The sequence below is a fragment of the Fulmarus glacialis genome, unplaced genomic scaffold (assembly GCF_000690835.1).
Source record: "Fulmarus glacialis isolate BGI_N327 unplaced genomic scaffold, ASM69083v1 scaffold24298, whole genome shotgun sequence".
Taxonomy (NCBI): Eukaryota; Metazoa; Chordata; class Aves; order Procellariiformes; family Procellariidae; genus Fulmarus; species Fulmarus glacialis.
In genome coordinates this window covers 1-26,493 of record NW_009229326.1, presented here as the reverse complement: position 1 = coordinate 26,493, position 26,493 = coordinate 1, and the positions used below count along the sequence as shown (strand labels likewise).

General features: G+C 36.0%; 1 protein-coding gene across 1 annotated transcript in view; it reads left to right on the top strand.

Moving 5' to 3' along the window:
* Positions 1-25,594, top strand: part of LOC104081196 (titin-like) — a gene marked incomplete at its 3' end in the record, with an annotated part of 69,896 nt that extends 44,302 nt beyond the window's left edge. Inside the window, exons 50-92 of the mRNA XM_009583834.1 lie at positions 2,477-2,758; positions 3,027-3,305; positions 3,416-3,697; positions 3,818-4,096; positions 4,586-4,873; positions 5,024-5,302; positions 5,397-5,675; positions 5,774-6,052; positions 6,583-6,870; positions 7,025-7,312; positions 7,837-8,127; positions 8,832-9,119; positions 10,138-10,230; positions 10,353-10,635; positions 10,890-11,073; positions 11,431-11,520; positions 11,603-11,870; positions 11,968-12,228; positions 12,811-13,020; positions 13,129-13,206; positions 13,321-13,347; positions 14,027-14,074; positions 14,982-15,038; positions 15,147-15,221; positions 15,508-15,762; positions 16,420-16,512; positions 17,077-17,154; positions 17,863-17,931; positions 18,532-18,615; positions 18,859-18,921; positions 19,182-19,274; positions 19,604-19,708; positions 20,282-20,359; positions 20,551-20,631; positions 21,031-21,108; positions 21,329-21,409; positions 21,603-21,686; positions 22,003-22,101; positions 23,275-23,352; positions 24,232-24,306; positions 24,472-24,546; positions 25,142-25,204; positions 25,517-25,594. Of these exons, the coding sequence (XP_009582129.1) occupies positions 2,477-2,758; positions 3,027-3,305; positions 3,416-3,697; positions 3,818-4,096; positions 4,586-4,873; positions 5,024-5,302; positions 5,397-5,675; positions 5,774-6,052; positions 6,583-6,870; positions 7,025-7,312; positions 7,837-8,127; positions 8,832-9,119; positions 10,138-10,230; positions 10,353-10,635; positions 10,890-11,073; positions 11,431-11,520; positions 11,603-11,870; positions 11,968-12,228; positions 12,811-13,020; positions 13,129-13,206; positions 13,321-13,347; positions 14,027-14,074; positions 14,982-15,038; positions 15,147-15,221; positions 15,508-15,762; positions 16,420-16,512; positions 17,077-17,154; positions 17,863-17,931; positions 18,532-18,615; positions 18,859-18,921; positions 19,182-19,274; positions 19,604-19,708; positions 20,282-20,359; positions 20,551-20,631; positions 21,031-21,108; positions 21,329-21,409; positions 21,603-21,686; positions 22,003-22,101; positions 23,275-23,352; positions 24,232-24,306; positions 24,472-24,546; positions 25,142-25,204; positions 25,517-25,594 (6,786 nt within the window). The remainder of the gene's footprint in view (positions 1-2,476; positions 2,759-3,026; positions 3,306-3,415; positions 3,698-3,817; positions 4,097-4,585; positions 4,874-5,023; positions 5,303-5,396; positions 5,676-5,773; positions 6,053-6,582; positions 6,871-7,024; positions 7,313-7,836; positions 8,128-8,831; positions 9,120-10,137; positions 10,231-10,352; positions 10,636-10,889; positions 11,074-11,430; positions 11,521-11,602; positions 11,871-11,967; positions 12,229-12,810; positions 13,021-13,128; positions 13,207-13,320; positions 13,348-14,026; positions 14,075-14,981; positions 15,039-15,146; positions 15,222-15,507; positions 15,763-16,419; positions 16,513-17,076; positions 17,155-17,862; positions 17,932-18,531; positions 18,616-18,858; positions 18,922-19,181; positions 19,275-19,603; positions 19,709-20,281; positions 20,360-20,550; positions 20,632-21,030; positions 21,109-21,328; positions 21,410-21,602; positions 21,687-22,002; positions 22,102-23,274; positions 23,353-24,231; positions 24,307-24,471; positions 24,547-25,141; positions 25,205-25,516) is intronic.
* Positions 25,595-26,493: the final 899 nt, after the last annotated feature.

Genomic DNA, 26,493 nt, shown 5'->3' with positions numbered 1-26,493 from the left:
CCCTGTTGCACCTTTATGAGTGGCCCTGTTGTCTAGCAAAATCTGTCTTCCTTAAAGTCTTTCTCCAGCAGTGACATTCACTAAGTTGTCCAGGGGAAGGAAAGGTAACTGAGAGAAACTCAGTTCACTTATGAGACTTAAATGTATTTTTACTGGGTGTGCAGCTTCTGCAAATAGTTTTACTCTTTCAAAGACTGAAAACATTGAAAACTGCAGTTCTAGACAGCAAAATTGGAGGATCTGAGGGCAAACTTGGTGACAAATATCCATTCTGCCAGCACTTCGCTTCTCCACATAGTGTGTGGATCTTATACATTTCAATGATCTAAATTTATGACTGGATCAAGCTGTCTTGGTACAAGTGACGCTTGTATATTAGTGTAATTTCCTCAATGTTGGTGGGAACATTGGATTTATTTATAGCTGTTCCGGATATCTCATTCTTACTGATTTTATAAAAGAACGGATGTAAAATACACTGCTTAAATTACTCATGAGTTCAAATGTCTCTGTTGGTTTAGTGCTTTCTTTTTTTTTCCCTTTGTGTGAATTTGGGGGGGGAAAAACCCAAACACGTTTGAAGAGTAAATACTATGGCTTTTACTCTCTATGACAAATAACACAAGAAGCTGAACTACCACTAACAAGATTTTGTAATAATTGCTTGTCAAATGTATTATATATATCTAGAGCATATTCTATCCATAGGGATTTTTCTTGGTGGGGGTGGGAAGAGTGTGGCAGACTGAATTACCTGTGAATTCAGTGGCAAGTGGGGATGCTGTTATTATGTAGCTTGACTTACAAAAGGCATTGAAAGTTTATAGCAAGGAATCTAACCTCTTTAAAAGATTTAAAGCTTGTTTCCACCAGAATCACAATTCTGTTTATTATTAATGATAACATTACTAATAAGTTTATTTGACCAGAGTTACTATTCATAAAATGATCCTGACTGACCTTATTTACCTTCTTACTGTTCAACTCTTTATTCATAAAATCTTGACATTATTTTTTTTTTCCCCAGGATTATTATTTTCTTTTCTGATCCTGAACTTACACTTGCACTCACTTCAATCCTTTAGAGTTTGTACAGTTTCCCCAGAGCTGCAAAATTAATGATGTTCATTGTTTGTCAGCCAGTTTCTATAGAACTTGGAAGGACAAGCTGTTTGCATGTGTTTGCATGTGTTTAATTTGAGCAGATGCTGTCACATTTCTATGACACACAGCCTTTTTTCTGTAGAATTAAGATCTTTTATTCCATTGATCTTGAAAATCTCCCAGTTTTTTATTAACTTTCCCACTTCAACATCTAATGTTCCCAATCTGTAGCTTTAACAATTGCTTTAAGTTCTAAAAACTGCTTTACATTCTAAGTATATATCTTACTAACTTGTATATCGTCATTTTTGGAAAGGAATGGAATTAGAGTGTGACTACTCAGCAACTGTTAACATGCAGATAGATAACCAACTCTTTGTCAAAGTGAAATCTGATAGTAAATTACTAAGGTTCCAAGAGTCATCATGTTAACAAGCCATCGTTTCTCTTTTTAGAAACTCTAAGGAAGTATTGTTACTAACAACATAGGATGTTCTGCAAATGTCCCACAGGTTGAAGTAACCCACAATAAAATAGATATGCTTCCTACACTTTACAGACAGATGCACAAAGAGGCACTTCATCCTGTTTTGCAAAGAGATTTGTTTGTTGTGCCTACATTACCACCTCTTGGTTTTACTAGTTATATCTTTGATCTATGAGCATTCAATCCTGTGATTCTGAATCATCGGTATGGTACTTTTGATGAAAAGTGTCAAACCTCCACTCCTTTCTCTCCTTACAGAACAAAATGTAACCATCTGGTTTACTTTTCAGTCACAGGGCCTTTAACACCAATTTCTGTAATACCAGCCATCTCATAATTCTTCCCAGCATGATTATTTTGAACCTCTTTTGTTGCTACCTAAGCTCCTTGACTTTTATTCCTTATATGCACCTTCATGTTTGGCTTTGCAATAAATGTGTGAAGGGTTATAATGCAAATGCATTTATTGACTATCAATAGTTAATGACATATTAAGATATAAAGCTGTTGTTATAATGCTCAGCATAAATGCTCTTAATAATATTTCTTGGCTGGACAGTTTGGATTCTTGCATTTCCATTTGACTACTCATGTATTGCAAGAGGATATTACATGTCAGCTGATCTATACTGAATACACAGAAGGTGAAGTAGAGTGGGACAATAAAGTAAGGAGAAACTAACTGCAATGCAGATCGAGAATTTGTTTGCTTCCTAATCTAGATTTTGGACCAACTTGAAAGCACCTAAAAAATATTTCATAGCAATTGCAAAATTAGAATGTTTGCATAACTCCCCAAAGTTTACATTTTCTGTTACATATTTCCCTGCTTATTCAAAGAATCAAAGCAGTTTAAAGCATCATCTCCCCTTTTTGGCTTTCCAGAACCACCAAGGTTTATTAAGAAACTGGACTCCTCAAGACTTGTGAAACAGCATGATTCCACTAAGTATGAATGCAAAATAGGTGGATCTCCAGAAATCAAAGTCACCTGGTACAAAGGTGAAACTGAGATCCATCCCAGTGAAAAATACAGAATGTCCTTTGTGGATTCTGTCGCAGTCATTGAAATGCACAACCTCAGTGTTGAGGACAGTAGTGACTATACTTGCGAAGCTCAGAATCCGGCGGGTAGTGCGAGCACCAGTACCTCACTGAAAGTAAAAGGTCAGAATCCCAGTTCTTTCCTTACCTTTCTATCTGTATGAGTCCTCCTTTGTGGAAAAGCTGTTAAATCCCACTTTCTTTAGTCAGAGAGGCCAAAACCGGTCTGAATAAATGGCAAATCTCTTGCCTGTTTGTTATGTTGTGAGAGATCTTTCTTATTTATGGTTTGTCTTTGCTGTTCAGCATCAGAACAGCTGCTTGCACAGTCTGTCCTCTTTATCTCCTTTGATCAAATAACACAAACTTTAACCCTTTCTTCTTTTTTCAGCACCCCCCATTTTTACGAAGAAGCCCCATCCAGTCCAGACCTTGAAAGGGTCTGATATTCACCTGGAATGTGAGCTTCAGGGCACTCCTCCATTCCAGATTTCATGGTATAAAGACAAACGAGAAATTCGGAGCAGCAAGAAGTATAAGGTCATGTCCGAGAACTACCTAGCTAGTATTCACATTCTCAGTGTGGACACTGCAGATGTCGGTGAATATCACTGTAAAGCTGTAAATGATGTGGGAAGTGACTCCTGTATTGGCTCTGTAACACTAAGAGGTTTGTATAAATATTGGCACCTTCTTGGCATTTCATTGTTCCTGTCATTCTCCTCCTACTTTTCCGCTCCTGGCGTGTTTTTTTACTGTTAAATATCTTCTCTTACATAGCACCACCAACCTTTGTGAAGAAGCTGAGTGATGTCACTGTCGTAGTTGGGGAGTCGATTGAACTGCAGGCTGCAGTAGAAGGATCACAGCCCATTTCTGTTCTGTGGTTAAAAGACAAAGGGGAAATCATTAGAGAAAGTGATAATCTTTGGATCTCCTATTCCAAAAACATTGCAACTATGCGGATTGGAAATGCGGAACCAGCCAATGCTGGGAAATACATTTGTCAGATAAAAAATGATGCTGGAGTTCAGGAATGCTTTGCCACGCTGACAGTGCTAGGTTGGTAGCATGGGATAAAAACCACAATGTTTTAAGATGCTTTAAAATTTCAATTGTTATGATACTAATAACTATTGCATTGTTGTTTTTGAAAATGTTGTGACTTGCATCTCGTTGCAGAACCTGCAGTCATTGTAGAGAAGCCAGGCCCAGTCAAAGTTACAGCTGGAGACTCTTGTACTCTGGAATGCACAGTAGACGGCACACCAGAGCTTACTGCTAGGTGGTTTAAGGATGGGAACGAACTGTCCACTGACCATAAATATAAAATCAGTTTCTTCAACAAAGTATCTGGGCTTAAGATCCTCAATGCAGGACTAGAAGACAGTGGAGAATATACTTTTGAGGTGAAAAACAGTATTGGTAAAAGCAGCTGCACAGCTTCAGTGCATGTTTCAGGTTAGTTGATTACTCTTTTTGAGTCACATCTGACCCTATAGTGCTTTTACAAAGCCTTCAGATAGGAAACAGTTTCTCATGATTGGCAGCCTGAGAGACTCATTGCTTGTATAATCTTAGGAGTACTTGGTATACCACTTTGACAGGCATCAAGAATAGATGCCTACCTAACCTCTGAGGGGCAGAAGTTGTTGCAAGGACTTAATTTCTTCAACTTTAATTTACATGTCTTCTTGGACAGCGGGTGCAATATTGTTGCTTATGAAAAAGAACTGCAAAAATAAAAGGTGTCCCTCAAAAAGTGTGAATGAAAGCTCTAGCATGTCTTTAACCATCAACTATCAATTTTTCAATGACTTAGGTGTGTAGGAGCAGATTGCTAAAGCAGACACATCAAATGAAAGTTAACTGATTTTATTACGCATGGGGAACTTTTTTCATTTTAAGCTGCTGTATGGTAATTTTTCTTTTTTTTTTAAACAAATGCAGACCGTATTATACCTCCTTCTTTCACAAGAAAACTGAAAGAAACGTATGGTCAGCTGGGTGCTGCTGCTGTACTGGAGTGCAAAGTTTATGGGTCACCACCTATTCTGGTTTCCTGGTTTCATGATGGACAGGAGATTACCAGTGGAGACAAGTATCAGGCTACCCTTACAGACAATACCTGTTCTCTGAAAGTGAATGGACTTCAGGAATCTGATATGGGAACTTATTTGTGCACAGCTACTAACGTAGCTGGGTCTGATGAATGCAGCTCATTTTTGAGTGTTAGAGGTCAGTATCAATAAGAAGCCAGAGTCAGAGGGCACAAATTTATTTTCAAAAATACTTCGTTCTTTGCTTTGTTACATATTTCTGATTTCTGTGCTCTTCATCAGAAATTCAAATGTACTTCTTCTCTGTCTTTTTTATTTGCATGCTTAGAACCACCATCTTTTGTGAAGAAACCTGAACCACTGAATGTTTTATCTGGGGCAAACATAACCTTTACCAGTATCATAAAAGGCTCCTCTCCATTGGAAGTTAAATGGTTTAGAGGTAGTCTTGAGCTAGTACCAGGACACAGATGCAATATCACCTTGCAAGATTTAATTGCAGAACTGGAGCTGTTTGATGTACATCCACTTGAGAGTGGAGACTACACCTGCCAGGTCTCTAATGAGGCAGGGAAGATTTCTTGCACAACACATCTTTTTGTCAAAGGTTTGTCCAGACTACAGTTTCTTATGCTGCTTGTGCTTCTAAAAATGATCTCTTGTCTTTATTTAATTTGTTTTCTTCCCATTGTTCATTATAGAACCTGCCAAATTTGTGAAGAAGGTGAACGATTTAAGTGTAGAGAAAGGGAAAAATTTAATCTTGGAATGCGCATATACGGGTACTCCACCAATTTCAGTGACATGGAAGAAAAATGGAGTAAAAATAACACACTCTGAAAAGTGTAGCATCACCACAACAGAAACATCTGCCATACTGGAAATCCCCGGTAGCAAACTAGAAGATCAGGGACAATATTCTTGTCATATTGAAAATGATTCTGGACAAGATAATTGTCATGGTGCAATCACAATACTAGGTGCGTCAAGACACCATCACTTCATCAAGTGTTATTTGAACTTCTAATGGTCATTGTGCAATACCTTTTTATGCTAATGGTGTGTGTTTGTTCTTCAGAACCACCTTACTTCATTACACCCTTGGAGCCAGCGCAGGTGACTGTTGGGGATTCTGCGTCCTTACAGTGCCAGGTTGCTGGAACACCAGAAATGATTGTATCGTGGTACAAAGGCGATACAAAGCTAAGAGGAACTGCTACTGTGAAAATGCACTTTAGGAACCAAGTTGCCACTCTGGTTTTCAGCCAGGTAGACAGTAGTGACAGTGGGGAGTACATCTGCAAAGTAGAAAACACTGTTGGGGAGGCTGCTTCATCATCTTTGCTGACAGTTCAAGGTGAATATTTCATTTTAAAAAATAGGAAAATGGCCTATTTTTCTTAAGTATGCTTTGCTATTTCAAAAAACAAAGATTACCTTTTCCTTGTTAAATACTTTACTGATTCTTGATGTGTAAGATACCCTGTGGCACTGTCTTCTATTACCGAAGGCCTACCAGTAAAGCTAACCAAAAAAACGTCTCTTACTGACCACAGCTCTTCGGTAGAGATACAAGCTTCTGCATGTTCCTTCCCCATTGAGGATATTGCTTTGATTGTTTTCACCGTTAGCAGTCCTGAGGGATAAATAGGCTCACTGGGTGTAACTGAGGGCAGAATGGTTATATATTTTCCTGCAACCGTATGCACACTGCTCTTTTCACATCAGGTTCCAAATAAATGATATGCTGAATAACATTTTTAATCAGAAGTTATGAGCAAAAATCCAGCATACTCTACAGTATATTAGGTAGGGATTATTGGTGAGTACAGCAATAGGTGCATATCTTCTGAAAGCCCTCACTGTACAATACCTGTTTTCTTACAGAGCGTAAACTTCCTCCTTCTTTTACACGAAAATTAAGAGATGTTCATGAAACTGTTGGCTTACCGGTTACATTTGATTGCGGCATTGCTGGTTCAGAACCTATTGAAGTGTCTTGGTTTAAAGACGGTGTACGTGTAAAAGACGACTACAATGTTCACACATCCTTCGTAGATAATGCAGCAACTCTCCAGATTTTGAAGACAGATAGGAGCCTTACTGGGCAATATACCTGCACAGCTACCAATGCGATTGGGACTGCTTCTGCTAGTGGCAGGCTTTTCCTTACAGGTCAGTGGGCTGTGAAATATTTAACAGAAATATCTTAAAACTCACTTTTGCTTCATATATGGATTTAATATTGTACAAATAATATTTATTTCCCAGAGGTTTAAAGCAATTCGAGATTTTAAAGTGATGCATTTTTATTTCTTTCACTCTTCAGAAGGGAAGACTCCTCCATTCTTTGACATCCCAATTACACCTGTGGATGGTATTATTGGAGAAAGTGCTGACTTTGAGTGTCACGTTTCTGGAACACAGCCTATTAGAGTCACTTGGGCAAAAGATAACCAAGAGATTAGAACAGGAAGAAACTACCAGATCAGTTATGTAGACAACACAGCCCACTTGACCATCTTGAGAGTTGACAGGGGAGACTCTGGAAAGTATACGTGCTATGCTAGCAATGAAGTCGGAAAGGACTCTTGCACAGCTCAACTGACTGTTAAAGGTACTGAATAGATAATACATTGTGTGTACATTTTTCTTCCTTTAATTATACAGGACATTAGTCTTACTGCTGCAAGATAAGTTTGAGAAAACTTTTGAGGTGTAGCTTGAAAGTACCTATCTGGAGATACCCATGAGTCCCTTAAGGGAATTAGGAAGGGTCACTAACAACAATGGGAGGAGAAATGGAAGAATATTTTCTTTGGCCTAGTTTCTTTGTAGGCTTCAGCTTATTTTTTTCTTGAGAACTCAACAAAAATCTTGGTATTTTTAGATGGCATTTGACTTAAATCAACGTAAGAGGATTTTTTTTTTCAAATAGGAAAATCAACTATGACAGTGACTGTAAGAGCAAGACACCTGCTCTTTATCTTGGCATACTTTCACTTTAAAAAAAAATCCTATTTAAATGAGAGCAAATATCAGTTCCCCAATGCTGAATTTTTTCTTGAAACATTTTCTTAAGAATTTTTCATTTCAGGTTTGATTCATAAAATTTGAATAATATGTTCTTTTTTTTTACAGAACGAAAAACTCCACCTACTTTTACTAAGAAACTGTCTGAAGCAGTAGAAGAAACAGAAGGGAATGAACTTAAACTTGAGGGTCGTGTTTCCGGCTCTCAGCCTTTGACTGTTGCTTGGTATAAAAATAATCAGGAAGTTCATTCAAGCCCTCATTGTGAAATATCTTTCAAAAACAATACCTTACTTTTGCATATAAAGAGCGTAGAGCAATCAGATGCTGGTTTATATACCTGTAAAGTGTCCAATGAAGCAGGAAGTGTGTTGTGTACATCTTCTGTTGTTATCGGAGGTTAGTTGAAGTCTTATTTTTCTTCACTTCTTACTTTTCTTTGTTGTATGTTAGCTGCAAATATACAGCTTCTATCTTATGAGCGGGTTTTACTTACCTTAACAGCAGTAATTTGTCCTGAGTTAAAACACAAAATCAAGGAATCCTTTTAATTTTGTGATTAAAATAAAACAATATTTTTTAGGGAGGGGCTTTTTTACTTTTTCACTATTTGCTACGACTAATCTAAAATGGACATTGAAATCTTTATGTGACAGTTCTGTTGAATTTTTAATTGTTCTCTTTTCATGGCATAACAGTTTTTCTGTGCAATTACATCTAAGTTTGGGCAGCCTTGACAGTGTGTTGTGGCAGCACGGCACTTCATTATAATACTCTTGCAGGAGATTGCATATTTGTTTCTTTAAAGGTGCTCGTATAGTTTTGCAGCCTAGTAGCAGCACTTTAGTTCTTATGCTATTTTTTGCATGTGAATATCCTTGCTGTGTGGAGAAAAAATATTTCTTGCATGTTTGCATAGAAAACATGTTCTCTTGATATTTATTTCCTTTTCTAAATCTATCATTGACATCCTCAGACTTCTGTTTATCCTCCTTCATTCCTTGCCACTGTCTTCTTAAGAATCACATGTATATCTCTCTCTCTTACATTCTTAATCATACTTTCCTTCCTTGAGTATTCACTCAAGCATTTTCATATTCCAGAACCTAAAAAGCCTCCAGTTTTTGACCAGCCTCTTCAGCCAGCAGCAGCAGAGGAAGGTGATACCCTACAGCTCCGCTGCCACGTCCAAGGATCGCAGCCAATCCGGATTCAGTGGCTGAAGGCAGGGAGAGAAATAAGAGCTTCAGACAGATGCAACTTCAGCTTTGCTAATGGAATAGCTCTTCTGGAACTTGCTGCAGTTACCAAATCCGATTTAGGAGAATATGTATGCAAAGCTTCAAATACAGCTGGCACTGATACTTGCAAATCTAAAGTGACAGTTAAAGGTACAGTAACATGGAGAAAATCAAGGCATATGTTGGAAATTTAAAACAAAATTCCATCCTACTTTGTTTTCTGTGGAACAAAAATGTTAATAATCTAATAGCAAACAATTAGTATCTTTTAGTTCTTTGCAAAACTGTACAATCTGGGAAGACAGTATATTTAACAATAATTTATGTATAAATAGTGACATAAACAGTGGGAGATCAGTGTCAAACCAATAGTATATTCTCACCGAAACAAGTAAGAATTTAGTTTCTAAATCTAAACACTGAATTTAAGAAAAATGCAAGCTAAATGAGTGAAATTACTTGGACATGCATATTTTATGGAAAGGATGGGAACAGTGGCGTTTGTTAGAGGAAAATACAAAAAGAATTTGAGCGTGTGGTCTTAGAGGCTAATTGCTTCAGGACTGTTACAACTCTAAGACGTTTTGACCTTTTAGCTGAAAGCAAATATTGTCTAAGCATGAGTCCTTCCATGTAGGTCTTGTCTTACCATTGCATAAAAGACATAAGAATTCAGTAATATGTAGAAATAGTATCTTTTTCACTACATGGGTAGCCGCAAGGCTAAGAACTATGCAAAAGGAAAAAAAAACTAATTTAACAGATCATTGTTAAAAAAATGCAAGTAACTCTTGGCTAAATTCTAGGGTGAAATTTCCAGAAATAGACAGAAAAGAGAATACCTCACTAAAAACTGACCCATTTTAGAAAATGAGGCTTCTTATTTGCATATCCATCTATGAATTTACATCCATGCAGAGTATAAATGACCTGACTGAAGTTAATGAACTGCACACTATGGCCCACAGTGTTCAGTTTCATCTGGAAAGTAAAATACAAGTTAGTTAAAACAGTATGAAAGTATTTTGCATTTTTATCTCTTGCACAATATTTTATTCCATCTACGTAATTAATTCCTTTTTTACAATTTCTTTGGAAGCATCATCACGCATGAACATAAACTATTACATGAAACCATCTGTTTTAATTGTTTGACTCTGTTTTTTAGAAAAACCAGCAGCTGCACCAGCAGCTAAGAAAGCAGAAGTGGAAGGAAAACTTTATTTTGTGTCAGAGCCTCAGAGTATCAAAGTCATGGAAAGTAAGAACTCTTTTCAAAAAAGGACATTGTCTTCTCTTTGCCTATACCTTTTGTTTGAGATTATGTCCTGCTGTCATAGACAGCTGGAAAGACTTAGCTTTCTAATTTGCATCTTTCTGCAGAGACTGTTGCAACATTTATTGCAAAAGTTGGAGGAGACCCAATTCCGAATGTTAAATGGATGAAGGGAAAATGGAGGCAACTCAACCAGGGAGGTCGCGTTATAATCCAGCAGAGAGGAGATGAAGCCAAACTAGCAATAAAGGATGCAATAAAAACTGATTCTGGCATGTACAAATGTGTAGCTTTTAACCAACATGGTGAAATTGAGAGGAGTGTAAACCTAGAAGTTGAAGAAAGAAAGAAAGAAGTTGTTGAAGGGGATCTCAGGGCAAAACTTAAAAGGTATATGGAAAGTTTTTATAGATTAACTTGCCATCAACACAGAAGAAACATTTTTTATTATGTATCTCAGACCAAGATATAATTTTTTAATATTCAGTAAATATGAATAAGAGTACTAAAAATAGAAGCACCTGACTAGACTAAACTAAAGGATTCCACTGCACAGGGCAGCTCTAAGCTGATGCTTTTTTTCAGTAAACAACTTTCTAGGAACGAAACCTTGTATATTTAACTTATGTCATTGATTTGAATAGCACTCCAACAAAAAGGAAGGAAGAAGAGGAAGATCAACCTATTGATATCTTGGAACTTCTCAAAAATGTAGATCCCAAAGAATACGAGAAATATGCTCGCATGTATGGAATTACAGATTTCCGTGGCCTCCTGCAAGCCTTTGAGTTACTAAAGCAAACCCAAGCAGAAGAAAGCCATAGATTGGTAAGATACGGCGTGACTGCAGCACTGGCTTTGTTAGGAGTAACATGGTTCCTTTGAACACACTTGGTGTCCATGCTCTGATGTAACTGCATGTGCAAGAATATCTGGTTCCTCTTTAGATCTTTTATTGACAGTTCTTCATTTCTTGCATGCTCAAACCCAAGAAGAAGGAATGGGCCTTCTGGTCAAGTATGTTCTGTCTCCATAACTTGGCTGTAATTTTTAAGATGGGAAGATAACGCTAGTTACAGTACAGTTACAGAAAATATGATGTAGGAACTAATTCTATGTTGGATAAACATGACAGCTTGACATTTAGTATCCTTTAATCTTCGAGTATATTCTGGCTTTTTACAGGAAATTGAACTCACAGAAAAAGCTCGAAGAGAAGATCAGGAATTTGATGAACTTGTAGCTTTTATTCAGCAACGACTCTCACAGACAGAGGTAACATATTTTTGGGCTGATTTGTGAAATATTCAAACCCATAACAGGGAATTTGAAACTAATTTAAACTAATATTTTTCAGCCTATTACTCTGATCAAAGACATTGAAAATCAGATGGTTTTAACAGATGAGGATGCTATCTTTGAATGTGAGATTAAAATTAACTATCCGGAAATTAAACTTTCATGGTACAAGGGAACACAGAAACTGGACTCCAGTGAAAAATATGAAATTAGAGTTGAAGGTGATCGCCACATACTGAGAATCAGGAATTGCCAACTTGAAGATCAGGGAAATTTCAGAATAGTGTGTGGACCACACATCGCCAGTGCCAGGCTAACTGTGATCGGTAAGTGTAATTTTCAAGTATGTATTTGAATTAATTTACATTTTAATTATTCCACTGTCTGATGTCTGCTAAAATGTATGTTTTAACATGCTAATAGAACCTGCAGTTGAACGGCATCTTCATGACACTACTTTCAAGGAAGGAAACACATGCACGCTGTCTTGTCAGTTCTCTATCCCAAATGCCAAGTCTCAGTGGTATAGAAATGGGAGACCCATTAAGATAGGAGGGAGATATTCAACACAAATCTCTGACAAAGTACACAAACTCATCATCAAGGATGTTAGAACAGAAGACCAAGGACAGTATACCTGCAAGCTTGACGATCTAGAAACAACTGCAGATCTGGCCATTGAAGGTTTGTAAACAGATACAGAATCTCTTTATTACGGTAGTGATAAACAGTTTCTGGATGTTCCATTAACAGAACAAATGAAAATAAAAATAATTTCTTAAAGAGATATTCCCAAACTTGGAAACGGACTAAACAAGAAATTTTACTTTGAACAATATCTGACATACTTGTGTGTAAGCTAGTATCTTTAACTAAATCATCATTGCTAGTGTCCCCTGGCCCTCAAACAATCTGAGTCATTCTTGCTGTTATTTTCTTTCTCTCTGATACTCTTATATTTTCCTTGGATTTCCTCTTTTTCTTAATTATTCTTTATCTTTAATTTCCTTAATTGCTTCTCTTGTACAATTTATCTGCACAGCAATCTTGTTATCGTTGTACTCTTATGTCTTCTAATCTTCATTCTTACATAGAAAACTTCATAGAAGATGGAATCCCTTTTTCTTACTCTACTTTTTCAAGATCTGTTGTTATTACCTCTTATTATAATGTAGCTATTATTATTAAAACAATGAGAAGGAATTAGATAAGCTAAATGGCCTGGTGGTGCATAACGATTTATATCTTTTTTGTTTCTAAAAACAGCTGAACCAATTCAGTTCACAAAGAGCATACAGAACATTGTAGTGAGTGAACACCAGTCTGCAACCTTTGAGTGTGAGGTGTCTTTTGATGATGCAGTTGTGACATGGTATAAAGGCCCCACTGAACTGAGAGAGAGTCCCAAGTACAGCTTCAGAAGTGAAGGCCGCTGTCATTATATGACTATTCACAATGTTACTGCAGAAGATGAAGGTAAAAATGCGTGGAATATTTGTGCTAATGCCATTCTTTTATCTGATTTTGTTGTCTGTTTTTTTAATGATAAAGGCATATAAATATCGACATACTTGGCTATTGCAGGTGTATATTCTGTAATTGCTCGTCTTGAACCAAGAGGAGAAGCAAGAAGCACTGCAGAGCTCTATCTGGTAACCAAAGGTTAGCGAATTTGCTAAACAAATTTGTGATCATAGCCTTCTGCAAATTTGTGAGTTTGAAACATGATTCTGGAAAAATAAATAGTCCTAAAAGAAATCAAATATTCTTTTGCAGAAATCAAGCTGGAGTTGAAGCCGCCAGGTAAAGATCATGAGCAAGACTGGCACAAGGTCATGTCTATACTCTGTCACAGATATAGTGCATTGCTCTGCTTTATTTTTTATTTTCAAACCCTTTTTTCCTGGTTATAGTAAGTCAAACCTACACCCTGAAAAAATATTCCTCATCCATAGATATGAGGAACTACTTATTCTCATAAATAGTGGCAATGAATGCTGTGATAACTCCAAAATCAGTGATATTAATGTGTCTGGGGTCCTATTTTGTACAATATGGGAAGCCACATTCTCTAAAACACGAAAGTTTTTTTTTGTTTGAATGACTGAGGAATAGAACAATGAGGAATAGACCAATTAATAGATTCTATGTCCTCTGCACAACTGAAAAAAAATAACCAAGGTAGGCAAAATGAGTAGCAATCATCTCCTTATGATATATAGTGGTCGTCTTTTCTGAATGTTCTTAAGAACCTACTCCAAAAATGATGCAAGAATTATTTAGAAATAAAATGAAACAGTGTAGAGTCTGGCCAGACAGAAATTAGTTATCTATTGGTCAGCTAGCTTATTCTTGAGGAGTAAGCTACCATCCTTGTATGATAGAACAGAAAGATTAAAGCACCATGAACTACTATTCTTGGGGACAGCATATTCAAATCTATTTTTTTTTATGAAGTAAACTAAACATTTTGGTTTTCTAGATGTTCCTGATGCCAAGGTTGCAGTTCCACCTCAAAAACAAGCTGAAGGTAGGGTAACAAACCATACTTGTACCGTAGTGCTGTTTTATATCTGCACTGAAGCAGCAGGCCAGTGGGAACCTCAGAGAAAAACATTAGACAGCTCAGTGATAAGATCCAGTTAATTGTCTCTATACAAATATGATATGAGGAAGGCTTGGCTTGAATAGGCTTGTTTTGCTGTGTGGAAGGTGAAAACTATACACAGGTACTGGTAGGAATGAAGCCTTTTCTCTTAAAAAGAGTTTGTCCTTTCCATCTTGTTTTCCTATCAGTCTCTTGTTTATTCCATCTTCCTTTTATTTCCATTTTCCTCTTCTGATCATTCTTTATTTTCACCTTTTCTTCTTTTCGCCACAGAAATATCTTTTAAGCAAGCTGTCTGAATTACTATGCCTTGAAAAAAAAAGGAAAATAAAATACAAATATTCTTTTAAAGCCATAAAATGTATTGCATGTTTACTGCAAATGGTCTCTCCCCAGGCTCTGGTATTGGACTACAGACTACAAACATTATGTGTATTTCTGTTACGTTCAATAGTTTACTATGAACCTTAGAAGTTCAATCTTCTTGGTTTCATTTCCAGGATAATTCGGTAAATGCTTGCAGTGGCAGCAGGAAGGAAAAGATTTGATATTTAAATTAATTACTATCAGCAAAGATAGGAGAGTGATGGCAGTAAAGAAAACAAAGCTGAGAAGGGTCATGGTTCAAATAAAGGTAGACTGAGAATTCCCACTCAAAATATATTCTTCCAGCTACAGTAAACTGTCAGAATGAGCACCATGTTTGCTTTTATTCTGCAATTGTAATAAAATAATCTCATCTATTTTCCAAATGCACTAGGATTTTTCTTCATTTACAAGAAAACATCATACTCACATTTTATTCTAAATATTTAATTTTTCCTACAAGCTGCCCCTATTCCTATTCTTCTGCCTCTTATTCCAACACCAGAGGAGAAAAAGCCAGGTAAGAATACTTAAAGTATTTGGACAATGTGTGCATGTTTCATTATGACTGTTGATTTGTTTTGGGTTTTTTTTAATTTAAATTTTAAAATATATTGTTTTTAAGCAGAAAAAAAGGTTCCAGTAAAGAAAGTCTCCAAAAAGGTGGTTAAAAAAGGTCCTGAAGAAGTCCCACCGCCTAAAGGTAACCTTTTTTTTAAAAAAAACTTTTTTAAAAATAGTAAAATTACATTGTGGAAACAAGGCAATTTGTTTTGAATTACCTTGAATCAATCACATCTGTTTGATTTTTGTCTTTATGTTAAAAACATACATATTTAAAATCCAAGCTGATTAGGACTGCTTAAAAAATAGTCACTTCTTTAAACCATCTGTGAGGATGAAATAATTTAATTAACTGCGAACATCCAATACCCCTTGCAAATTCCAGGCTATGATATGAATAATCTATTTTATTAATTTTTTTTAAGTTTCTGAGGTGCTGCCAGAGAAGCCCAAAGAGATCAAAATAACATCCATGGCAAGGAGAGAACAGATCCATGAAGAAAAGAAGGAAATATATGAAAAGCCCAAAGAAACTTACGAAGAATGGGAAGAAGATTATGGAGAAGACCATGACTATTATGTCAAGGAAGAAGGCTATGATGAAGGGGAAGAGGAGTGGGAAGAAGCTTATGAGAAAAGAGAAGTGACTTATGAAGAAAAACGGGTCATTCATGAAGAAGGTATTTTAATTATCATACCATTTTATTTCTTCTCTTTTCTTATATTTATTATTAAGCCCAAAAATTTTGAGCCAGGCAGCATTTCTTGGATTTTTTTTTTTTTTTTTGTTACAATAACTTGAACCTTAATATGCTGCCAAGTTTTAACTGGCTCTTGATGATGAGACATGGACTCTAATATGGCAAGGTATAGATGCAGATAGAAATTGATACACTGTAATTTAGTTGCCAATGGAATTTGCAGATAGAGACATCTTTAAAACCTAATATGAGTTAATAGTTTAAAAGGATACGTGTCATTTTTAGTTGTTTTGGATATTTTTTCTATCATTTGCATGTATTCTAGATAAACTTGATTTAGGTTAAATGTTTCACACCTTAATTGCTTGATGTTAATAGCTGTATGTCACAATTCCTTGCATGCTTTAACTGTCTTGGGTAGGAGTAACGTATGCCTCTAGGAACACAATTTGGCTCTGATGAGAAACCATCAAACTCGGAAATAAGCAGAAAATTTTCCTGCAACAATTGGATCTCCAAAACTCTGTGTGTTTTTCAACTTCATAAACTTATAATGGTATAACTAATAATGTTTGTGTGTATTGAGCGTTTAGACAATGCATTTTTCATCATTAAGCAATGTTATTATTTTTAAAGTGGTTGAAGTTCCTAAAAAGCCTGTGCCTGAGCGAAAACCACCAGCAATTACAGCTGAAAAGAAGGAAAAGAAAGAAGTAACAATTCGTAAAGGTATGACTTTCCTTCAAAACTAACAGAAACATGCAGGTTAAGATCTCTCATGCATCCCCTTCAAGCTGAACTGTGGTGGTTATTCACATTTCCTTGAAAAGGAGAGAATTCTTTTTATGTTGGACAGTGACATGAGCAAGGCTCATGGCAACCCTTCTTCTTCCCTCACTTCATATTTTCAAATACAGAGAGAATAGTGGCAATGGTGGTTGAAGCAAACCAAGAATTGCTGGCAAAATCAAACTAAGCTTCAGTTATCTTTCCTTCTCACTGTATATTAGCCTTCGGCATGGGTGGTGCTTTTGAGCCAGTGAATGCTGCACTTCTGAGAAGTGTCCTGCATTTAGATCACCGCATATGTCTCAGGGCAGGGCAGGCCTGATCACCTGTTTCACAAGTGCCTTTACCACCACTGTTCACCACCAGTGAACAATGCGCTGAACGCACAGGATGCGCAAAGGTTATAACATCCTAAACAAGAAAATAGCCAGTTCTACCTGGTTTGTGTCCAGAAAGTAATTTGCAAGATGATTTAAACAATAAATATATCTGAATCACTTACAGTTGTCAAGAAACCTGTTGATGAAAAAGTGGAGATAACCACTCAGAGGGCTGCAGAAGAAAAAGTCAAACGGGCTGAGGGTAACTACAGTTTAATTACCTTAATGTCATCTTCACATGAAAGTAGTGGTTATTGTTACTCAGCTGATCTGCATATGCTTTGTCTTCATTTAACATGGGTCTGATAAATTTTTCAGTCTTTGAAACATCTAATAAAAGCTTCTGCTGAATTGTATAAAAGAAAGATGAAAAGCTTTTTAGGGGAAAATATTAAATGCAGATGCTAACTACCAATGCTTTAATAAGAAAAGGAAGTGAGTGTAAAATTGCACTGGGTGAAATGGTATGTTTCACTCTGAGCTGAAGATGTGAAATCCCCATCTTCCTCAGATTTCCATCTTGACCTGTCTACCAGGATGTCTTGGTTAATTGTTTGGTTATGAAAGAAAGATGCATCTTTATTCTCTTGCTAACCACCTCCTCTTGTATAGCATTTCCCATTCTGCAGCAGGACTCTGTTGGCTGCAATTCAATATATGTCAATATCAGGATATGACCTGTGTACTAAATGTCCTGAGTTACCCAGCCCCTTTAGAAGGCAGCAATAAAAAGAAGCAAACACATACCTTCTGTTGCTTTGCATGGTTCCAAGGAACCTGACTTAGCTACTCAGTTAGATTATGTTTGTCTTGTTTGGGTTTTTTCCAACATCATTGCTAGATAGCTGTAGACTTATCTTGATCTCTTTCCTAAATACATGACTGAGTAACAAAATTTTAATGCCAACAGTTACCAAGAAAGTTCTACCACCAAAACCTACACCAATGATCATTGAGGAAAAAGTTATGAAAAAGGAAGGTAGAGATCAGCATCTTTCAATTGCAGTTTACATTTTTTCTAGCACCCTGTGTGTTTTTGTGCTTCTTGTGAATATGTGGGCCTGTGTGTATGTACCTGGATCTATTGTAACAGTCGTGCTGTGACTACTCTCAGTGTTTAAATAGTATGTGTACCATGCTTTTATCTTTCATAAAGTCTGTTTTTAACATGTTTGTGGCTAGCCTTTTGATTCTTTTTTAAACAGCCTACAGGATATTGCAGTGTGATTTAGCTTTTTCTTCATCAATTCTGCCTGCTGGCCTATGCTTACATAATAATAGCCCAGTGCCCCAAAATTTCTCTGAAAACCCACCTTTGGAATTCTTCTAATACTATTTCCAAAAGCCTGTGCATGCATTTATTTTAAATTTTCAGGTTAAAGGTGTCTGTGCCTTCAGTCTTTAACAGATACTAAATATTATACTTGTATGCTTGGTTTGTGTTCAGTATTTTAGAATATGAATACTGACTGTCTAAATATGTTTAAGACTTAAATGTGCAATACAGATACAGATTTGCTGACTACCACTAATGTGGATCTAGAATAGAAAATACTAAAACAAAATCCTATCTTTAAAGTACCGACAGTAGAAACGTGGACCGTTTCAGAAGAAAAGATGTCGGTTTCTGTTCACAGAGAAGAAGAGTATTCATATGTCACAGGTATGTACAAAACCAAAAATCTGTGCACCCGAATCAAAACAATCTTTCAATCCTACTAGATTTTCTTTTAATCTATTTTTATGTATGGCAAATTACATATTTAGACACATCATATATTTGTTTTTCAATATGCATTGCCTCTTTTTGTTCATTGTGTTATGTAGCTTCAGTTTTCTTTAGATTAATAGTTGTCAACATTTCAACTATTTTATCTTAACATTGTTTAAATGCTTTTCTTTGAAGAGCCAACAGAGCATGAGAAAACAGTTGAAGAAAGATTCTTTGAAGCTGTTTACCCAGTTGAAGGTAGATTGATTAAAAATGAGGGGCTAATCAATATTTAAGATTTTTAAAACAATTTGGATCTGTAGTTAACCAAAATTCATTATGAGATTTGCACATGCTGTTGGTTTTCTGGATGAATTTTTTTTACATATTAGCATATGTGTTTCAGTGAACTTTGTGTACTGGACACACATAATATCTTCTTAAAAGCTTTTCAGATTTACTACGGACATTGATATTTCCTATCTCCAAATTTTGTATCTTTACAATTCCTATTGTAGCACATAAGGAAGTTGAAGAGGAGGAGGAGGAGGAAGAAGAAGAAGAAGAAGAAGAAGTCATTTCTACAGAACTGGAGATCCCTCACGTTGAAGGTGAATAAAATCTTTGAATCATCATGCGCTCCATTTTTCTGAACTTTCACATTATCTGCCTGTACCACTCTTTACCAAAGGATAGCATACCAGAACTGAGATCTTTCCATCTCTCTGTGGCTCTACTCTCAAAAGTTCAAGGCCTATTGCATTTCTAAATCTAATTCTTCTTCATCACTGCTTTAAATAATTCTTTGAATAGCTTTTTTTGAGATGAGCATATTGTATGTTTGATAAAACAACGTATTTTTTGACATATAGTGTTTGCTTATCCAGCCTGTTGAAAGTAGCCTACTGTGTTTTACCAAATATTTTTACTGTCTCCTAAGTGTTCACCACCTATCTCTTTAAAGTGCCTGAGATACCAAAGAGGCATGTTCCAGAAGAAAGAAAGCCTGTTCCTGTCCCTAAGAAAGAAGCTCCACCAGCTAAAGGTATTCCTACTGCCCTAGTGAAAAAAAACAAAAAAAACCCCAAAAAAACAAAAACCAAACAAACTGTCTTTCATTATATTATTTTTCATGTTTTCTTGAATGTATTTATGAATTTACACTCTAGTGGTTTGGTTTTGCATTATCTCCATACGCATTATTTGATTTTACACTATCTTTATTATCTCCATACTTTTACTTTTTCATTTGTGCTATAACTTAGCTTACAGCTTGCATTTGCCTCAGCTTTGGCCCTTCTCTTTCCTAACAATCTTGTGCTTGTTGTTTGTATTTAAAAGTTGTGTGGCTTTTGCAGACAAGGGTAGGGTGTTTTTACCTCAATAGAGTGCCATGAAAGGTGATAGTGCGGAAATGTTAAAATTGGAATTTTATACTGTATCATAGTGTCTTTCCCATATAGTCCACTGTGTGTCCAAGTGGTTGTACATTGTATTGTGTTGCGGCGCTCAGCTCCTTGTCCAGACACTATGTTCTATAAAGCAATCTTGGATTACTGAAATCTGGATGAGTGGTCCAGAAACTAAAGCTCTCTCACTTTGACAATGTTTTCCAAAGTGCCTGAAGTCCCTAAAAAACCTGTTCCAGAAAAGAAAGTTGCTGTTGCTAAAAAGGAGGTGGCTCCCCCAGCAAAAGGTACAGCATATTTGAATGTGGGCTTTAACCAGTCCTGTACTATTGTGCTGTTTCCTTAACTACTATTCACTTCTCAATATAAGCATATGATAAATACAGTCTTTGTGTGTTATGTTGCATGTCTGTTCTCATCTAAGACAAACTCAAAAGCCTTAGAAAGGTTACTTAAACAAATTTTAATACCTTTAAAGGTCGTGAAGTGCCTAAAAAACCTGTGCCTGAAGAAAAAGTACACGTTCCTGTTCCCAAAGAAGAACCTCCACGTGCCAAAGGTATACTTAGTGATGGAGTGTACATGTATCTTTTGAATATCTTTTTAATTTTTTTTTTGTTGGCCTGTACGTAAACATGTTTGTGTTAGAAATTTATTTTTATGTATAATTCCCTCTGCATATATAACAATTTCTAAGGCCAGGTAACATACCTGAGCAGCTCTTTCTTCAGTTAAGAAATCAGTCTTAAAGCACTTGATAGGCTTCCAGAGACTGATTTGATTTTTTTTTTTTCCCCAAATATATGTTACTCTTGTCTCATACCTTTCTACGTTAAGTGTGTGAATGTGTTATGTGGTGTGTCTTGATATTCTTATAGATGGATTAATGAAATTCTATAACACTCCTATAAATCTTTGAAATATAAAATTCAGTTATCTTGCATTTTATCTTTTTAAGTGCCAGAGGTGCCTAAGAGAGCTCCCCCAGAGAAAAAAATCGCTGTTCCAAAAAGAGAGGAAGCTCCACCACCTAAAGGTACACTTAAATAAATAACATTCTTTTCTTGTTATCTTAAGCATCTTGTTTATGTCCAATCTTGGCTTTGATTGTTAAGTGAATCTGGTTTTTGTTGTACTTCAGTTACATTAGCTATGTATCTTTTGTGTCAATTTTGTGGATAACTGTGCTATAGATGCAGTCTTCAAACACCTGTAATTTTAGTTACTTAATATTATTATAATTCATATCTCTGAAGTGCCAGAAGTTCCTAAGAAACCAGCTCCAGAAGAAAAAATACCACATGTTCCTAAAGTAGAAGAAGCTCCACCTGCAAAAGGTACATATTGATCACTGTAATATTATTTATTGTAGTCTTTAGAACATTGCATTTGTCTCAGCTTGCTCAGCTGTTTTGTTTTGTAAGCAAAATATGTCTATGTGTAATCTTGTTGAATGATACATTTCTGTTACATGATGCTTTTGCCAGTTTTGCACTTTATAGGTCCTAAAACTAAATACTTTTTTTTAAGTGCCTGCAGTTCCTAAGAAACCTATCCCTAAAGAAAAAGTATCTCCTGCTGTTCCTAAAAAAGTTGAGGCTCCTCCAGCTAAAGGTATGCTTTCCAGCAGAATGAAAGAATATGCTGTTTCTCAGCTTTTGTTTATATGTTCTGTGTTGTTATCAGTCATTGATTTGTGCTTCCCCTGTGAATTCTGCTGTTCTGATTTAGTGACAATGAATCATTACAGTATGTTGTATGTGTTGTGCAATACTTATAAAAATATTATTTCTAAATATTGAATCTCTGTTATGTGTTATGTGCATAGTACCCTTAAGCAATTCTTTGGAAACTTAGATTTAGCATTTTGCAACATTGCTTTCACAATGGAATTAGAAAAGCATACATGTAATACTGTTATCTTTCAAAGTCCCTGAAGTGCAGAAGAAAGCCACTTTTGAAGAAAGAGTACTTATTACAGAAGAAAGAGTATCTGTTGCCATTCCAGAGGAAATCCCATCACCTGAAGGTACACTATAAACAGACAATAGTGAGAAACTTGTGCTTTGTCTACAAGTCTGTTGTTCTAAGACCAAGACCAAAATACACAAAAATTTTGTGTTAGTTATCTTATATGAGTTTTGTGTTGAACATTTTACAGACTTGCAGGCAGTTAAGAGCCTCCTGAGTGCCACTTACCATTTCAGTCTTGAATGCCAGGATCCCACCCCATTGACATGAATGGAAACTCTGCCACTGAATACAGTGATCTTTGGATCAGGCTGTCATGAAATCATCATTAAGAAGTATGGGTGTATAGTGTTGAGATTAGACTCTGCTAATTAGGACTGTAACCATCCATTTGCACACTCCCATACTCCAGGGCTCTCTGTAGCCCTGCAGATAACAATACTATTTCTCTCTACAGTCTTAGCTTCTCACCAGCTCTTTTAGTTCATATTCTCATATTCAGGGAAGGTTGAGATCAGTTGTTTTAAGTTAGTGTAATTCCACAAAATATCTACTTCAAGATAGCTGAAATCAATATTTTGACCATTTTTATATCCCATTAATAACTAGCCAGTCAAGACGATTTACATATTCTATTAAAAAGCATAAATGAGTTTTTAAAAGCAGATATGGAAATTATCTAAAATATGAACATGCAAATATATATTCATATGGATACATGCAGTGTTAATTTCTGTTTGTCTCCTGCAAATTAACCTTTTACCCCAGAACAAGCTGATGTTTTCCCTGATACAGTCACATTTGTAGATGTGCACATGCCAGACTTTCCTTTCAATTCTTGACCTACCCTTCTCATCTTGTTCCTGTCCTTCTTACCTTCATCTAGCTGGATCAAGGAGCAATCTCTAACTCTTTGACTGTTGTTTCCCTCCCTCAGCCGTTGTGACGAGGAAGTTTGGGGAGCTGAGGCATTCTAATGGACTGACAGTTGACCAGTAAAGGATATTTGAGAGATACAACAGCACACAATAGGCTACATGGGGCATGGACAAAACACATCATTTAGAGCAAATCATACATATGTGTGTGCACAGCAGTTTCTGTATTGTATGCATATCTGTCACTGTCATATAGAACTTGTAAGAACTGGTTTTCATCTTCTCCATCCATCAATCCCTCCTTCCATCCATCCATCCACCAAAAATACTAAAACTAACAATCTTCTTTAAAGAACCAACAGTTGAAGAATGGGCTGAAGAAGAAATGGAGGAAGTGTCTATTTCCGTTCACAGAAAAGAGATTTCTGAAGGTATGACCACAATTCAGGAATACTAGGCAAAAGCAAAAAGTAATTTTTCTTTTGTACTAAAAATAATGTGGATTAATATCTACCCTATTAATAACGAAAAATTTACTACTATATAAATGTTTCATATCTTATAATCTTTAATGTTAAGAACGTCTGCAATTTCTATTACTTGCTTTTGAAAAGTGTAGTAGTTAAACCTGTTTTGATACAGTGAAAATAATGAGGTGTCTCTTGGATGTTGAGAATTATCAGCCCTTCTTTTTTTTTTACAAAAATTCTCTGTTGGAAGTTCCTCTTCCACCAGGTTGCCTGGATGAAGTAAAGGTCCTTCGGAATATCATGGTGCACTCTGGTTCCTCAGAGAATTTCATCGTAAAATGACTAAATTTTTTCCACCTGTAAGTTTATTGGTGGTAACATAATGCTGTGAAGGATGGTAATACACTGATTGAGTCAGTTTCCATTACAAGTGACACTGCAGAAAGTATTTTCAAGGGATGGCTTTAGTCAAGGAATTTTCTCAGTATTTGGGAGATAGGCTTTCTCCAAGTGAACAAATTCCAACATTAGTGAACTAGTGGACAGAGGAATGTAAAGTGCTGATCCAGTACTTCGCATGCTGAGCATTTTCAGATTCCACAGAAATACAAGTTGAGAGCTGAATCTCAGTTCCATTTAAGTCGCTTGGGGTTTTTCCATTGGCTTCAGAGGGAGCAGGAGGGTTTGAATGTATATTTTGTAATACCAGAGGTGTCTGTTAGTAAAGCACACTGCTTCTTCTTGTCTTACAGTTATTTTATTGCTTACCAGGGCTATAAAGACAGTAAAAGATGTCAAATACTTAAACTCAAGTATTTTTTTTATTTTACTCTTTTTAAGTGACTGAAGAAGAGTCTTACTACATAGAGGAGAGGGTAACTGTTCCTAAAAGAGAGGAAGCCCCACCTACTAAAGGTATATGTTCTTTTCATTACAAAATATGGGTTGTTTCATCATTCTGAGTGTTATGTTGCCACTATATGTTTATGTCCATTTGTGGTTTTTTGTATTAAGGAAATGTGTGCATGTTATGGTGATACTACTCCTCTTTGTAAAACTACGTATTGTAATCTTTTAAAGTGCCTGAGAAGCATAGGAGAGTTGTCCCAGAACCAAAATTTCCAGCTGCCCCTAAGGAAGCTCCAGGAGTTAAAGGTATAAACCAGTTCCTCATGTGTGTGATGTATCTTCAAGGGGATTATGTTTGTCGCACTGTCTTGTTTGTACATGTTGACATGGGTGGTGTCTGCTTCCAGTGATGAACAGTTGTCTCATATTCCATCTTGTACTATGAAAAGTATTGTTTGTGTTAACTCAGTAAAACACATTGTAATGTAGTAGACAATTGCAAATATTACACCTTAATATTCTTTCTCATCTTCCTTCTCATCTTACTCATTTTTCTAAAGTTCCTGAAGTTCATAAGAAAGCAGTTCCTAAAGAGAAAGTGCCTGTCCCTGTGCCTAAAAAAATGGAGGCTCCACCAGCAAGAGGTATATCAGTGGTCTGTTCCTACTGCAAAAAATGGGGGTTTTGCTGCATTTCATCTTTAACATATATACATGTTGATAAAAAATATATCTCATATATCAAATTTCTTCAACATTAAACATGCACTTATGTCTGTTTGTCTACAATATGGCCTGTGGCCTGTGTCATCTTGATGAGATTTATGTGTTAGTTCATCTTTTATCTTATGCCTGTTGCTGAAATCAATCAAATTTTCTAAAGTTGCACAATCTTTTTTAAGAACTTGCAGAAGAACAGGTGCCCACTCTTGAGATAGAAGTTGAAGAACCTCCATCAACCAAAGGTAAACAAACTGAGTATATTATTATCATGGAGATTTTTTTGTTTGCAGTATTTGTGCTTAGGCATTTTAGTTAAATAAATTTTTGTTTGTTAGTATCTGTAACCTCTGTCTGGATCTCCCCTTCCTTTTGACTATTTATTCATCTTTGTGCTATGGCTGCAAAGTACACTCTTCTGCAATGTCTCATTTTTGTTGCTGTTGAAGTTTACTTAGCATTTTCTTTTTAAAAAAATCAGATTAAGTAGAAAAAACTTACCTATGTCTGCATTTCAAATATTGCAACTAAATATTCTTATGCTTATTATTTTTAAGTGACTGAAGTGCACAGGAAAATTATCACAGAAGAAAAAGTTGCAGTTGCTAAAAAAGAGGAGGCTCCACCAAAAAGAGGTATATAATTTTTCAGAGCTACACAAAAGAAGTCTTATTTCAGAAACTGATTTATATTTATAATGTCCAATTGTCTAACACAAGCTGTAACGTTCAATGTTTGTTGTCTTTTTTTTTATTTGACTTGAAGAAATGTCAAGTCTCTGCATTTTTGTTTTGTCATCTGATTATGTTCCTAAACTGTGATTAATTCAAAACCTTTTAAAATAAACTTTTTTTAAAAAAATGCCAGCAGTGCCCAAGAAGCCAGTGCCAGAAGAGAAAGTACCTGTTCCAATTTCACGGAAAGTGGCAGCTCCACCAGCTAAAGGTATACAAGTTCTTTTGAAAGTAGAGAGGTCTTCTAAATATTATGTGTCCGTGTGCATCGTACTCACCATCTGCCTGGTTAATCAAATCCCAGTCTCTCCTGGCTTAATTATAAATGAAAAGGACCTTTGTCTTCTCCCCTGCAAAAGAATGCAGAAGGTGACAGAGAACAGTTACACACCTGCATTCCTTGTATTTTCTAGCCACTGTTTAACTTCATTCATCACTCTGCTTAAGAGCTTTGGAAAACTGAGTGAAGATACTTACTCAGTGAAGAAGTTAAATATATATGAACACATTTAGAAAAAAACTATGAATGTTTTATAACATTATCAATATTCAGTGAAGGGTTTCAAACTTACGAATATGTCTTCTGTTTCTGTGGTTTTCTTGTGTTTGAAAAGTGATTTTGTTATATATCCTGTACGTGTGTTGTTTTGTAGTTTAATTGCGTTTCTGAAAAGCCTAGAGGCAAATTATTTACATCTTACTTTCATCTCAATCATTCCATCTTACTTCATGATGTGTGAATATGCTGTTTGCTTTTTGATGTGTTTTGGTCTATATTATTCTAATATTATATGTATTAT